Consider the following 15,160-nt stretch of genomic DNA (forward strand, 5'->3'; position numbering starts at 1 on the left):
TGGGTTGAACACTATCACAAAATTGATTCATGTGAAACCACGGTTTCTGAAGCAGCACTAAATGCAATCCCCAAGCTTCAGACCATCCAACAACTTGATACAGAACCATTTAAAAATGAGCTAGTACATGTAATCAGCTTCCTAGCAGCAGGAAAGGCTGCAGAAAGAGATGGAATTCCAGCTGAAGTACTGAAACAAGGGCAGGTTGTGCTGAAACCTCCACACAATGTCTTGCTTGGCTTTTGGAGGCAAGGAGGGGCACCACAAGACAGGAAGGATGCCAACATCATAACATTGTATAAAACTAAAGGAGATTGCAGTGATTGCCACCACTACCGAGGAATTGCTCTCCTCACTGTTGCTGGCAAGGCATTTGCATAGGTCATTCTCAAACCATAAGTGCCGTTTTTGTGGATATGTATGTTCAGCCAGAAAAGAGTTCCGTGGCACCTTATAGACTAACAAACATATTGGAGCACGAGCTTTTGTGGGTGAATACATATCCACAGTCAGTGCAGCTTCCATGCTGGTAGATTACTATCATCATGGTCTTCACACTAAGGCAGCTGCAAGAAAAGCGTCAAGAACAAGGAAAACCTCTCTAAGTTGCCTTCCTAGATCTTACCTGGTTAGCAGAACAGGCCTTTTTCAACTGCTAGAGAGAACTGGTTGCCCCCGAATCCTCCTCAGTCAGATTAAATTCTTCCATGGTGGCATGAAGGCTATAGTCTAGTATTATGGTGATCAATCTGACAGATCGGAAATGTGCTGTGGTTTCAAACAGGGATATGTTTTGACTCAACACTCTTCGGTTTATTCTGTCTGCTACTTTGTCATGCTTTCTCCTCTCCATACAAGCTCAAATGGAAAAAAAACTCTTCAATATTCCAACACCTGCTGATAAGAGAATTTTTTTGCCAACAATGCAGGACTCATCTCACACACAGTGAAGTGGTGCTGCTGCAACTTTGTAACAGCTTTTCGCTAGCTTGTGATACATTTGGACTAACCATCAGTCTAAAGAAGACAATGAATATGGCACAAAGTGTGTTGATTGCACCAGAAGTTTCAATAGCTAACACCACACTCAAAGTTGTGCACAGGTTCTGCTCTCTAGGATCAACTGTGTCAGAATTTATCTCAAGATGAAGAGTTTAAATCTCACATCAGAAAGGCAGGTCCTATATTTGGCCAACTGACGTGTGTGTGTTTCCTGTTCTCTCTCTCTCTCTCTCTAACACTGAACACCAAGGTATGAGTTTACCAAACGTGTGTTTTGAGCATGCTGTTATATGGTGGTAAGACCTGGACCTCCTACAATGGGCATAAAGAAGACTAAAAACCTTCCACACCCATTGTCCACACTGTGCTCTAAATATCAAGTGGGAAAGCAGAGTTCCTGACACCAAAGTAAAGCAAAATTGCCAAGTCTAATCACTAATCTCAAATACAGACATTTCCGTTGCCTTGGTCTTCTGCATCAGATGGAGGATGGACCCATTCCAAAGCATCTCCTATATGGAGAACTTGTGCATGCTGCAAGGCTACTGGGCCGACCTAGATTGATGTTCAAGGACATTTGCAATAGGGACTTGAAAACTTTAAAGATCTACATGGCAAGCTGGAAAGATACAGCTAACAGGCCACCCTGCAGCACTAAGCTATGCCAGGGAGTCAAATAGGCTGAAGAGAGGTGTTTGAGAGAGAGAAAAGTGAAGAGAGCAAAAAGGAAAGCATAGCAGGCGTCAAGAACGGTTGTCACTGTTTTGATGTTCTTCTTAAAGCCCTAGCTCCTGGAGTCATGTGATGACATGAGAATCTCAGCTCTCATTTTTAAATGAGTACATTTCTAGCTCACTCAGCTTACTTTCTAGCTTACATAAGGCCAAAAATACATATATATTTTTTAAATCTCATGATTGTTTGAGCCCAGCTCATGATTTTTGAATGTTTGAGGTTGACAATGCTGCATTTTTAACATCACGAATGGAAGAGATTCCTCTCCTGGTGGGCGAGATGCCAGATGAGCAGCACAGGAGTCGGTGCAAGGTTAGAGCATCAACTGAAAGGCTCATCTGACCAGTGACCAGGGCTGGTGCAACCATTAGGTGACCTAGGTGGTCGCCTAAGGCACTAGGATTTGGGAGGTGCCATTTTCTTTGGCAGCAACTGCGGCGGCCGGATCTTTGGCCACCCCAGTCGCCGCCGGCATTTAGGCGGAGGGAGCTGGGGCAGGGGAGCATGGGGATGGCCACCTGCAGCAAGTAAGGGGGGGCGGCACGCAGGGGAACTCCCTGCCTCAGCTCACCCCTGCCCCGCCTTCTCCCCCAGCACGCTGTGGCTGCTACACTTCACTGCTTGTGGCGCCTGAGAGGCGCCATTGATCTGCTGGGTGACCTTGGGCAAGTCGCTTTCCCTTCCCAATGCCTCACTCTTTGCTTCGTCTGTTCAGACTGCAAGAACTTAGGGGCAAGGACTGTCTCTCAGTCTGCTTCTGGGCAGTGCCTGGCCCCATGGGGGCCTGATCTTGATCAAGGCCTCTAGGTGCTAGTGTGATACAAATATTTACTAAGGAAAACCAGCATTGAGCACGAAGAGATTGAACTCATTCTCCTAACAAATGTAATCGGTGACTGTAAGGCAGGGGCGGCTCTAGCGATTTCACCGCCCCAAGCAGGGTGGCACACCACGGGGGGCGCTCTGCCGGTCGCCGGTCCCGCGACTCCGGTGGACCTCCCGCAGACGTGCCTGCGGATGCTCCACCGAATCCGCGGGACCAGCGGACCCTCCGTAGGCACGCCTGCGGGAGGGCCACCGGAGCCGCCTGCCGCCCTCCCGGCGACCGGCAGAGCGCCCCCCGCGGCATGACGCCCAAGCACGCGCTTGGTGTGCTGGGGCCTGGAGCTGGCCCTGCTGTAAGGACTGAGAAGGGTTTGCTGAGGGGAGGTGAAGAGAACAAATTCTAGCCATGCATTAAATGAACATTGTGTGTGTATTAGAATGTTATAAACCACTAGAACAAAGTCTGTTGACAGTTGAATGTTTCATTACCCTGACCCCGATTGGAATCGAGTAACATTCCTGGCCTGAAAGCCCTGACGGATACGGAAGACATTCTAGGCGCCACAGGAGACTTTCCCCCTAAGGGACAAATAAGGGGAGCCAGACCCAAACCACCCTCTCTTCTGAGATTGCACCTGGCAGCTGGCCCCAAGAATCTGCCTCAGCATCTTGACTTCTTCAAAAGTAAGAGGTCCCCATCCCACTCACTGCTATAAAGCTGGCAAGGTTTCCTCAAGCCCTGGCTGTGAAGAGCAGCATTTCAGTGACTAGGATACTTCTGCCATGAGCATCAGACCCAGAAAATCCTGGCACCCTCATGTCCACCTGCAAGCCTTCTGCATGGGTCTGGTATTAAACCCGATTTGTAACTGGAGCCTGTGCTTACAAAGCTGGGATAGGCTCTGGCCCATCCCCAGGCTAACACAGGTCACTGATGGTTGGGCGGGACAGAATTGTGGCACTTTGTTATGGGAGAGTCCAGACAGCATGACACAGGCAAGGGGGCGAGGGGGATGGAACTGTGCAGGCCCCGCCCCCACAGAGAGGACCAGGCAGGAGTCCCCCTCTTTGAACGCTATGTTTCTCTGGCACAGGTACAATCGGGCTTTGTATCCTGGCTACAGGGACAGAAAAGAAAGGAGTTGTGACAAGCAAAGAAAGGCCTCTAATTTAGCTCTGTTTACCCTGCAGCTCTGAGGCCAAGACTCTGCCTCACTTCAGAGAAGAGTTTAAAGGCTAAAGAGGACACAAATTCCTGCCATCTCACCCTCAGTCATTTCCAGCATGGAACCAACATTTAACTCCTTGGGACCAGCCGGGTTGTTAACAATGACAGAGACCTCAGCAGCCTGGCTGACGTTTGGGTTTTGCATCACGGACTGGGGTGGGAATTGCAGCATTTTAATGCTCTGTTCACTTAGGGAGACGTTTGAGCTCAGTAGCAGTACAGTGAGGGCTGTGCCCAGCACTGCAGCTCAGCCCTTGGTCTGAACACAGTGGGAAGCGTGCCCCAGCAGGGATACAACATTCCCCAGAAGACAGAGCCTGCAGGACGCCTGATAGACATGCAAACAAAGCCCCCGATGTGTGTGAGGCTCAGATACTACCGTGATGGGCGTGGCGGAGACACCCATGGACACAGACCTGCCCAGTCAATGCCAGGTTTGGATGGTGGTGGCAGGCGAGGCAGGGCCACACATTGAATGTCTCTGTCCCTTTCCATGAGTCCCCTGCCCCCTGTTCTGCCCTGTCCCCAGCCTGGCCTTGTCCTATGCATTCAGCCTTCCCTGCAGCCCCTCGCTCCCACGCTGCTGGCATTGCAGGTGAGCAGCAAGCACAGGACAGAATCATAAATATCAGGGGTGGAAGGGACCTCAGGAGGTCATCTAGTCCCACCCCCTGCTCAAATCAGGACCAATCCCCAGATTTTTACCCCAGTTCCCCAAATGGCCTCCTCAAGGATTGAACTCACAACCCTGGGTTTAGCAGGCCAATGCTCAAACCACTGAGCTATCCTTCCCCCCCCGAGAGTCTCTCTGCTCTCAGTTCCTGTGCCCGGTGCCACACTGACCCCACTGCCTTGGAGGAGCAATTGCAGGAAGAGCCCAGCTCAGCCTCACAGCCCTGGGCTGGAGCTTGCTCCCTGTGATGGACTGCTCTGAGATTTTACTACTTGTCTTAACAGACGTCTGGTGATCATGTGCAAACGGCGATTTTCAGGTGCCAAATCTGGGTAGATGTATATGGGGGCAGCAAATGCCATTTCCCTGACCCCAAGGCTGCCGCCCTGCCAAATTTCAAGTCCCTGCTCCAAAGCACGGTGACACTAGGGCTTCTCAAAGAAATCGCGTGTAGGAATTTTTTTGACATGGACTAAACCACCTGTGTTAGCCTATGAACTCCCCAGTAGTTAACTTCAGCTGCAGAATGTATTATCCCAAGAGAAGATCACAGAAAGTGTTTGTGAGCGTTAGTACTGAGACAGTATCATTCACTTCTTGTGCACTGGGAGAGGGGAAGGATCTCTACAACACTTGTGCCTTGCATTGGGGTTGCACAGAAGGAAGGGTGAAGTGGCCATTCAGTGGTACCTTGGCACCTCCTTTCCGCCACAGGAAGGCACTGTGTGGATGGAGGGCAGCGGCAAGGGTGGTCTGTGCTAGGACTAAGGAATGTACCACAGGATCTCTCCAGGCAGTCAGTGTGCAGGGGCCAGACTAGCCAAGTGGCCTCAGAAGGCTGCACTGCAATGCCATGCTCTAGCTGCAGATGGCAGGTGGATTTCACCTGCACTTCACCCACGCAGAATTGGAGAGTGGCTATTTCAGATACAGAGAGAAGCCAAAAGCCTTCTAAAAGATCAGCCACCCCAGAGTGGGAACCTGGCCCCACACATTGGGGGCTCTGCACATGCAGCTAATTACTGCTTTTATGCAACCCTGAGAAAACACAAGTAGTTATATCATTTGGCATTAGGGTGATCAGATAGCAAGTGTGAAAAATCAGGACGGGGGTGGGGGATAATAGGCGCCTATATAAGAAAAAACTCCAAATATCGGGACTGCCCCTATAAAATCGGGACATCTGGTCACCCTATTTGGTATCAGCAAATACCAATTACTCAGTCACTTCCTGTAACAATTAACTAATCTTAGTAATACAGAGCAATCACCAGTAAAGGGCAAGGAGTTTGTTTATTTGTTTTCAGTCATTAAAAAATTACTATGTAAATGTTGCTTTCAGGTTCTAGATGAGGAGGCACAGAACCGCTAGCACCTCACTGCGGCGTTTGCGTCACTACCGACACAGAAGACCAGCACACCTCTCATGAGTGACTTACCTCCCTCTCTGTAGCATTGGGCTCTCTGTCAGCTTACTGTGGGCCTTGGACTGACCCAAGAAGCAAAGAACCTCCCACTGAGCTACTGGCACCCTTCCTGCAGCGCAGAACTCCCTAGTGCGCCGCTGAAGGGCTGGCTCCATATCGGTGCCGAGTGAAGAGGGGCCCATTTTACACCTATCAGCAGATTTCCACCGCAGGTCACAGTTGTGCTCTGCTTTCCACAGGCATTTCACTGAATTTAAACGTGTCCTGCCTGAAACCACCATGTCGTGTTCCCCGTGTGTGCCAGGCTGGAGAGTTTCTGCAGCCTGTGGAACGGTCAATGTCACCGCACAAACTGTATGCCTTCCCCCACGTGTCCGCGCCGTCGGAATACTTACTATACACCGTCAGCTTTATTGGGACGCTGCGCCCGCTACTAATGGGGTTTTCTACCAGACAGCTGTAAATGTCATCATCAGACATGAGGACTCGTGTGATGGTGAGCACCTTCTGATCGTGGGAGAGAAGCAGCCGGGAGTCGTTGCTGAGGGGCTTGCCGTCCTTCAGCCAGGTGTAGGTGGGCTTTGTGCCATTCTCGTGGGAGCAGTTCAGGGTGAAATACTCACTGAGCTCCAGCACGGTGGCTGATGCAAGGACAACATGAGGCTTTGAAATTGGAACTAGAAGAAAAAGAAAATAAAAACACTTCTAATTAACACTACGAAAGAGACGGCACCTCCCCACAGTTCTACAGCCCCCGCCCCTGCTCCAATATCTTTCCCCATCCCCGGCCTGAGGAGAAACTGGCGTAGCCAGTAGCAGAGTCCTGCTCACTCGTTGCACTTGGCCATTTTCGGGTTCTTTGGGGTTTTCTTTCAGACTCAGTGAGCGAACGCTCTGACTTTGCTGTGGCCGGGCAGGGGTTTGTCACAGTGCCGGATGCTAGGGAGGCAGAATGTGGCAGCCCTGACCATAAAACCAACCCCCCAACAATCAACCGGACTGCAACAGAGCCACGAAAGAGTCAGGGGGTCTGGCCATGGAGGAGCACTGAAGAAAAGGGAATCCCCATGTCCTCCAGGCTCAAATCACTGGGCCTCAGCAATCTCTGATTGCAAAGCACTGCTGAGTTTTCCAGCAGTCCTCACATGTCATTATTTGTTTGCATCCAGAGACCACAAAGGAGATTGGGGCCATATTGTGCTGGGTGGTGCACAGACACATACTGGAAGAGACAGCTCCTGTCCCAAAGAGTTTACCCTCTAAACAGACAAAGGGAGGGTCATTCTCTCCCCATTGTACATATGGGACCTGAACCCAGAGAGATTAAGGTACTTGCCCAATATCACAGAGCTGGGACTGACCACAGAGCTCCGAGGTCCCAGCCCGGTACCTAAACTACAAGGATGTCCTTCCTCTCCATAGGGGTTAGCAGGCGTGTTTGTGAGTCTCTCATTTTTTGTTTTTTTGTTTCTGATTCTGCCCTGAAGCTTGCTGTTTGGCCACAGCCCTCGGTCCCCAGCCGGGATTCCATTCACTATGCGCCAGTGACAGCACAAGCCCCTTGACATCTTAATCAGCCATTTGAAATCCCAGCTCCTCCTACTCAGGGAGAGGCTTCCCCTCCCACACTTGGTGCTGAGAGGAAGTGACATTATGACATTAACCAGACACTGGTCTGTGGCAGCCACAGAGGCCCCATGCCACATGCCATGGCCCACCCTCCATCAATTGCCCTGTCTGATGTGATGGGGGACAGAGACAGGAGCTAAGGAAGCTCTCACTAGAGGAGGGCACTGCCGCTCCAGAGCGAGAGCGCTGTCCTACCCAAGTGGCTGCCGGTCACCTAGCTGTCTCTGTGCCAACTGGCTAGTCCGGGGCAGGAGGAGGCACCGGCTTAGGGGAGAGCACACCTGGGTGCTGCTGGTGGAGGCAGCAGGCCCAAATACAGCCTGAAGCCGGGGCAGGGTGTTGATTCAGGGAGCAAGCTGGGCAGATGGCCGCAGCCAGTCTGGGAGAGGGGCCCCGTGGAGGCCTGCCCAGCACAGCCATGACAGGGCCAGACACCTGGCAATGCAGCAGGGACCACAATTCACACTGCAAGGCCCTGCAGCAGGAAGTGCCTGGCTTGGGGCTAACAGACCAGAGCTGGGGCTGTTTGACTTCTAAATCAGGTTTGAGACTGTCCCTCCATAGCACAGGCTTTTACATTTAAAAATGACTACAAACCTGTGTGCAGCCAGTAATACAGGCAAGGACTGTCTTCCATTGTGTTTGTACAGCCCCTAGCACAGTGGGGTCTGGACACCGACTGGGACCTATGGGCACTACCACAATACACAGATTAAATAACAATAGAGCACTGCAAACTGAATAATTGCACAGTTTCTCATTATTAAGCGCACATCACTTGTTCTTAAATGTAGATCAGCTCATATGGGGATCTTGCTAGCAGTCAGAGCTGATCAAAATGAATTTCCATTCTGCAGGAAACTTTGACATTTCAAATTTTGTTTTCATTCCACATTGGACTGAAAAATGTTTTCAAAATTTCCAGCAAAACAGAATTTCTGCACATTTTCAGTTTCAGAAAAATTTCAGTTCAGAATTGTGAAATTTTGTTTAGAATATTACGTTTTGTTCATGTTTATATTTTTATCATTATTTTTACATTATTTTGTAACATGTCAGTGGTAGTAGTACATAATGATTTGTGTCAAAGTGACAAACTATTCCGTTCATTACAACACAAACAGGAGACACTTCAGTCGAGAAAAAAAGATAAGATGTTTCAATCTGTGCTAAGCGGCAGCTGCCTGTAAGCATCTTAAACGTAGATAAAATAAAAATAATCGGCTATTTCAACTGTTATGCCATATTATGGCCTGTGAGGAGTAGTAGGAGTTCATATTATGCACTGCTGCTATGGAAATGAGAAAAACCCATAAAATAAAATTGAAAACAAAAGTTTAAAATTCCCTGAAATTAAAAATTTTCAAAATGGAAAAAAAAAGAGATGTTTCCTGTGGGTATTTTTCAAAATCGACACATTTGACACGAAAAAATATTTGGCAAACCAGCACTACTAGCAACATGCCTATTAATTGTCACAGGTCAGAGCAACTGCACCTATATTTCCCCCTCTAGGATCCACCAAGCACACCCACCCTCAGGCTTCCAGCTCCCCAGCCATCACGGCTCTTGGGCAGAGTCCTGTGTCTTTCTTCCTCCTGAGCAGCATATTTCCAGACTGCACAGTCCCCTGCCTACATTGTGAGTTCCCCAGAAAGTCACACTGTCTAAGTAGGCCTGCTTTGCCTTCTCCTCAAACAGTGTAATTGCCACCGTTAAGGTAACACATGGCTCTTTCTAAGCAAGCATAGCTATTCTTAAAGTGAAAGCATTATAGAGAAAACATGTTATAAACAGTACAAGAATCTACACATGTGCTAATAAACTTACCAGAGATCACCCCACAAGGGTTCAGGCAGGTAAACGGTCCTTCAAACCCCACACCAGTGTTTTTGTGTGGCTACAAGCTCATAACTCCTTTTTCTCAGAACAAGAGCACTCATGCAAAGTTTAGTGCCTCCTTTATACTGTCTGGGGTTTGATATGGGAATAGCTAATTCCTAGACAATGGGTTTCTCCTCAGGGTGTAGTTTCCAAAGGACAGGGGTTTGCAGAACCAGAGGAGTTACATTTGCGTACGCCTCCCCCTAGAGATTTCTTGGGGAACCCACTGAATTTCAAAAATTCATCTTGTTCCAAATAGTCCTTTGAAGCTCCTAACACTTTTCAGGGTTTTCATTAGTCAGGTCTCCTCCCTGGAGACGTCACACACAATCCCACAATAATATGTGAACATTTGGTATTTTCCATACAATGAACTCCTAAGATACTTCAATTTAAGTCAGTAAGATTTGTCCAGGATATTGCAGGACATTGCTGTCATGCTAATTACTAGACTTCTCTTGGACTGGATGTAGGAAACTAAACCTTTCTAGAGGCTTCTGTGAATATTAAACTGGGAGGAGTGGTTGATACGCTGGAGGGTAGGGATAGGATACAGAGGGACCTAGACAAATTAGAGGATTGGGCCAAAAGAAATATGATGAGGTTCAACAAGGACAAATGCAGAGTCCTGCAATTGGGATGGAAGAATCCCATGCACTGCTACAGACTAGGGACCAAATGGCTGGGCAGCAGTTCTGCAGAAAAGGACCTAGGGATTACAGTGGATGAGAAGCTGGTTAGGAGTCAACAGTGTGCCCTTGTTGCCAAGAAGGCTAACGGCATTTTGGGCTGTATAAGTAGGGGCATTGCCAGCAGATCGAGGGGCGTGATCATTCCCCTCTATTTGACATTGGTGAGGCCTCATCTGGAGTACTGTGTCCAATTTTGGGCCCCACACTACAAGAAGGATGTGGAAAAATTAGAAAGAGTCCAGCGGAGGGCAACAAAAATTATTAGGGGTCTGGAGCACTTGACTTATGAGGAGAGGCTGAGGGAACTGGGATTGTTTAGTCTGTAGAAGAGTAGAATGAGGGAGGATTTGATAGTTGCTTTCAACTACCTGAAAGGGGGTTCCAAAGAGGATGGATCTAGAGACTGTTCTCAGTGGTAGCAGATGACAGAACAAGGAGTAATGGTCTCAAGTTGCAGAGGGGGAGGTTTAGGTTGGATATTAGGAAAAACTTTTTCACTAGGAGGGTGGTGAAGCACTGGAATGGGTTACCTAGGGAGGTGGTGGAATCTCCTTCCTTAGAGGTTTTTAAGGCCCAGCTTGACAAAGCCCTGGCTGGGATGATTTAGTTGGGAACTGGTCCTGCTTTGAGCAGGGGGTTGGACTAGATGACCTCCTGAGGTCCCTTCCAACCCAGATATTCTATGTTTCTATGATTCTATGATCAGTACTGAGACTAGCGATAGCACTCCGTATACCCATTCGAAACAGCAGCTTTCCATAGTCTGATCAGGTGCGATCCTGGCCCCCCTAAAGTCAATGGGAGTTCTGAGGTCATTGAGGCCAGGATTTCACCCATATGACCCAACGGAGAACAATAGGACTCAGCAGGAAGCCTTGCACTTGGTAGTGTTTGCAGTGAGGTAATGTTGTTCTGACTTCTAGTTGCCTAGCTGTTACCATCTTCAAGAAGTAAGGTCATGCTTTTCGGTGCTCTGAAGTTGCTAGGTCCTTTGTCTTTGGCATTTCTGAAGTAGTAAATAAATTGGAAATCTAAACAAATGTTGAATAATAGAGCTCCGCAGCCTGCAGGCAAACAGCACATTCGAGCAGTGTTGCACAGAGGTGTCTGTGCATTAGTGTTTTGTACAGGGCCGGGAACATCACCAGACAATGAAATCTAACAAGGGTTGCTAAGGATGCTTAGCAAATGAGAACGATGAATAATGAAAAGTACTTTGCGTTTTTAGTGTAACACATGCTAAGGCAGGAAGCCTGTCCTGCTGCAAAGCCCAACAGCTACTCCATAAGAACATATGAACGGCCATACTGGGTCATATCTAGCCCAGTCTCCTGTCTTCCGACAGTGGCCAATGCCAGATGATTCCCAGAACAGGGAATCATCAAGTGATCTGTCACCCATTCCCAGCTTCTGGCAAACAGAGGCTAGGGACACCATTCCTGCCTATCCTGGCTAACGGCCACTGATGGACCTATCTTCCATGAACTTATCTAGTTCTTTTTTTAACCCTGATATAGTCTTGGCCTTCACAACATCCTCTGGCAAAGAGTTCCACAGGTTGACTGTGTGTTGCATGAAGAAATACTTCCTTTTATTTGTTTAAAACCTGTTGCCTATTAATTCATTTGGTGACCCCCTAGCTCTTGTATTATGAGAAGGAGTAAATAACACTTCCTTATTTACTTTCTCTGCACCAGTCATGATTTTATAGACCTCTAACATATCCCCCCCAATCATCTCTTTTCCAAGCTGAAAAGTCCCAGTTTTATTAATCTCTCCTCATATGGAAGCTGTTCCATACCCCTAATCATTTTTGTTGCTGTTTTCTGAACCCTTTCCAATTCCAATATATCTTTTTTGAGATGGGGCGACCACACCTGCATGCAGTATTAAAGATGTGGGCGTACCATGGATTTATATAGAGGCAATATGAAATTTTCTGTCTTATTATCTATCCCTTGCTTAATGATTCCCAACATTCTGTTTGCTTTTTTGACTGTCGCTGCACATTGAGTGGACGTTTTCAGTGAACTGTCCACAATGACTCCAAGATCTCTTTCTTGAGTGGTAACAGCTAATTTAGACCCCATCATTTTATATGTATAGTTGGGATTATGTTTTTTAGTGCGTATTACTTTGCATTTATCAACAGTGATTTCATCTGCACTTTTGTTGTCCACTCACCCAGTTTTGTGAGATCCTTTTGTAGCTCTTTGCAGTCTGCCTGGGACTTAACTATCTTGAGTAGTTTTGTATCATCAAATTTTGCCACCTCACTGTTTACCCCTTTTTCCAGATCATTTATGAATATGTTGAATAGGACTGGGCCCAATACAGACCCCTGGGGGACACCACTGTTTACTTTTCCCATTCTGAAAACTGTTGATTTATTCCAACTCTTTGTTTCCTATCTTGTAACCAGTTACCAATCCATGAGAGGACCTCCTTTCTCTCTGTCTCTCTCCCCTTCTCTCTGTAACCTTCTTTCTGCACTCCTCTGTGAAGGATTCTCTCTGTGTTCCTCTTCTCTCTCTAAAGCACTGCGTGAATCCCCTCTACAGTAGAGCCCTGCAGCCTGACCCAAACCTGACACGACCCAGTACGAGTGTCGGGGCTGGGTTGGGGCTGGGTCAGGTCAGGTGGGAAAACAATCAGACCCTCTCTGGCTCAGGTCAGGTGGGATCTTCTCCTCCTGCTGCCTGTGGGGTTGGTGCAAGAGTTGCTGCATGCCCCAGTCCTGCCAGCCACCAGCTTACTGTGCCCTGTGTATGGCAGCCTGGAGCAAGTCACAGCACCTCTCCCTCTGCAGCGCACAAAGTGGGGCAGCTGCAGATGGCCAGGGGCAGCTCCAGGCCCCAGCATGCCAAGCACATACTTGGGGCGGCAAGCCACGGGGGGTGCTCTGCCGGTCGCCGCGAGGGCGGCAGGCAGGTTGCCTTCGGCGGCATGCCTGCGGAGGGTTCGCTGGTCCCGTGGCTTCGGCGGACCTCCTGCAGGCGTGCCTGCGGAGGGTCCGCTGGTCCTGCAGGAGGTCTGCTGAAGCCGCGGGACCAGCGGACCCTCCGTAGGCAAGCCGCCGAACGCAGGCTGCCTGCCGTGCTTGGGGAGGCAAAATCCCTAGAGCTGCCCCTGCAGATGGCAGGAGCAGGGCATGCACTGCTAGTGCACTGACCCAGGGCAAGAGGAGGAGAGACACCCTAACGAGGAGGTGGTGGTGCCAAGTCAGATCGTGTGGGGTCAGGTTGGAAAATGACTTGACTCTCTTGGGTCAAGTCGGGTGGACTTGGGTCCAAGTCTGACCTAAAAGTTAGACTCAAGCAGACCTCTACTATAGAGGGCCTGGGACCCAGGACTGCCTCTGGACAGGACAGTATGCAAACACTGGACACAAAGCTAGCAGCTAATGCACAGCTCAGAGAGATGGGACACCATGGGCCAGGAAATATCTCCAAACCGAAACCACGCTGCTTTCCCCGCGTGAGCTGTGGGAAAACCTCCAGCTCTACTGAGGCCAAGTATTCTGTAACACTCTCAGTACCGATAAGGAGCCAAGCAGCATTTGCCCTTGACTCTGGGGGCAGCATTACTGAGGTGCTATAAGTATAAAGACAAAGGCCTGAGTAAGAATTGTGTGACATGGACTAAAAACTGGTGGAAGGCTCATAAACAAAGGGGAATGAGAAATGATACGGCGATGCTTCGAGCTGGGAGTAGGGAGCAGTGTTAGGGTCAGCCTAAGGCCTGGTCTACACTGCGGGGGGGTGTCGAACTAAGGTACGCAACTTCAGCTACGCGAATAGCGTAGCTGAAGTCGAACTACCTTAGTTCGAACTACTTACCCGTCCTCATGGCACGGGATCAAAGTCCGCGGCTCCCACGTCGACTCCGCCACCGCCGTGTTCCAGAGTCGACGGGAGCGCGTTCGGAGTTCGATATATCGCATCTAGATGAGACGCGATATATCGAACTCCAAGAAGTCGATTGCTACCCGCCGACCCGGCGGGTAGTATGGACGTACCCTTATCTAACAGCGTTGTTAATGGAATAACAGCATGTTAATGGCCCAGAAAGGTGACACCAGATTAGGGGGAGTTGTGAAGACAAAGCAATTCAAGAAAGGCTAAAAACATGATATTCTACGAGGGAGGGAAGGAATCCAAGGATGATTGATATTGATGATCAGAGGCCCGGCAGGTGTGAGTGAAAGATCTAACTGGGCCAAACTCATGCTTGGTGTAACTCCAATGAAATCAGAGATAGATTTGGCTTGATGTGCATAGCTTATCTAAACAATGATTAAAAGTAGGGAGACAGGGACATAATGGGTAATAGTATTTAGGGTGATGTGTGAGAGCAAACTAGGAATAATGGGACTGAGCAAAAAATGTAGCATGAATAGATCATTCCTGGGCAGGAGATGTATCAGGGTGTGGAATGATCTCCTGAGGAAAAGGTAGAAGCTCCATTGGTTGGGACTCTTCAAACTAGACAAGACAGAATAATAAAAACTCTAGGGGACAACACTGCACACTCCGGAGAATTGGTTTGTACAGCACCTAGCGAAACGGGCCCCATGGCTGGCTGGCCCTTAGGCATTACCGTAATAAACATGGCTGACACTAATAATAACTGGATGAATTTTTCTATCCCTCACTCCTCTGACTCTCTGACATGGTGCCCAGCATGATACCTGCATTGCTTATAACACCCTCAGCCCCAGCCATTCAAGTACATAGGCAAGTGTGTCACTTGCTAACTATGGTGATCTTAAATGTAGAGCCCTGCAAATCGCTGGATATCTGCAGATATCCATATCCGCGGATGCAAATATCCATGGACCATTTTTGTGGATTGCAAATCGGACACGGATACAAATTTTGTATCTGCGCAGGGCTCTACTTAGAATCATAGACTTTAAGGTCAGAAGGGACAATTATGATTGTCTAGTCTGACCTCCTGCACAACGCAGGCCACAGAATCTCACTCACCCACTCCTGTAACAAATCCCTGACCTGTGTCTGAGCCATTGAAGTCCTCAAATCATGGTTTAAAGACTTCAAGGTGC

At 48.7% G+C, this 15,160-nt stretch overlaps 1 protein-coding gene across 3 annotated transcripts in view; it reads right to left on the minus strand.

Moving 5' to 3' along the window:
- Window positions 1–15,160, minus strand: part of HEPACAM (hepatic and glial cell adhesion molecule) — a 74,478-nt gene that overhangs the window by 17,657 nt on the left and 41,661 nt on the right. For all 3 annotated transcript variants that reach the window (XM_044996755.1, XM_044996756.1, XM_044996754.1), the window contains exon 3: window positions 6,286–6,567. In XM_044996755.1, coding sequence (XP_044852690.1) covers window positions 6,286–6,567 — 282 coding nt within the window. The remainder of the gene's footprint in view (window positions 1–6,285; window positions 6,568–15,160) is intronic.

The sequence above is a fragment of the Mauremys mutica genome, chromosome 22 (genome assembly GCF_020497125.1).
Source record: "Mauremys mutica isolate MM-2020 ecotype Southern chromosome 22, ASM2049712v1, whole genome shotgun sequence".
Lineage (NCBI taxonomy): Eukaryota > Metazoa > Chordata > Testudines > Geoemydidae > Mauremys > Mauremys mutica.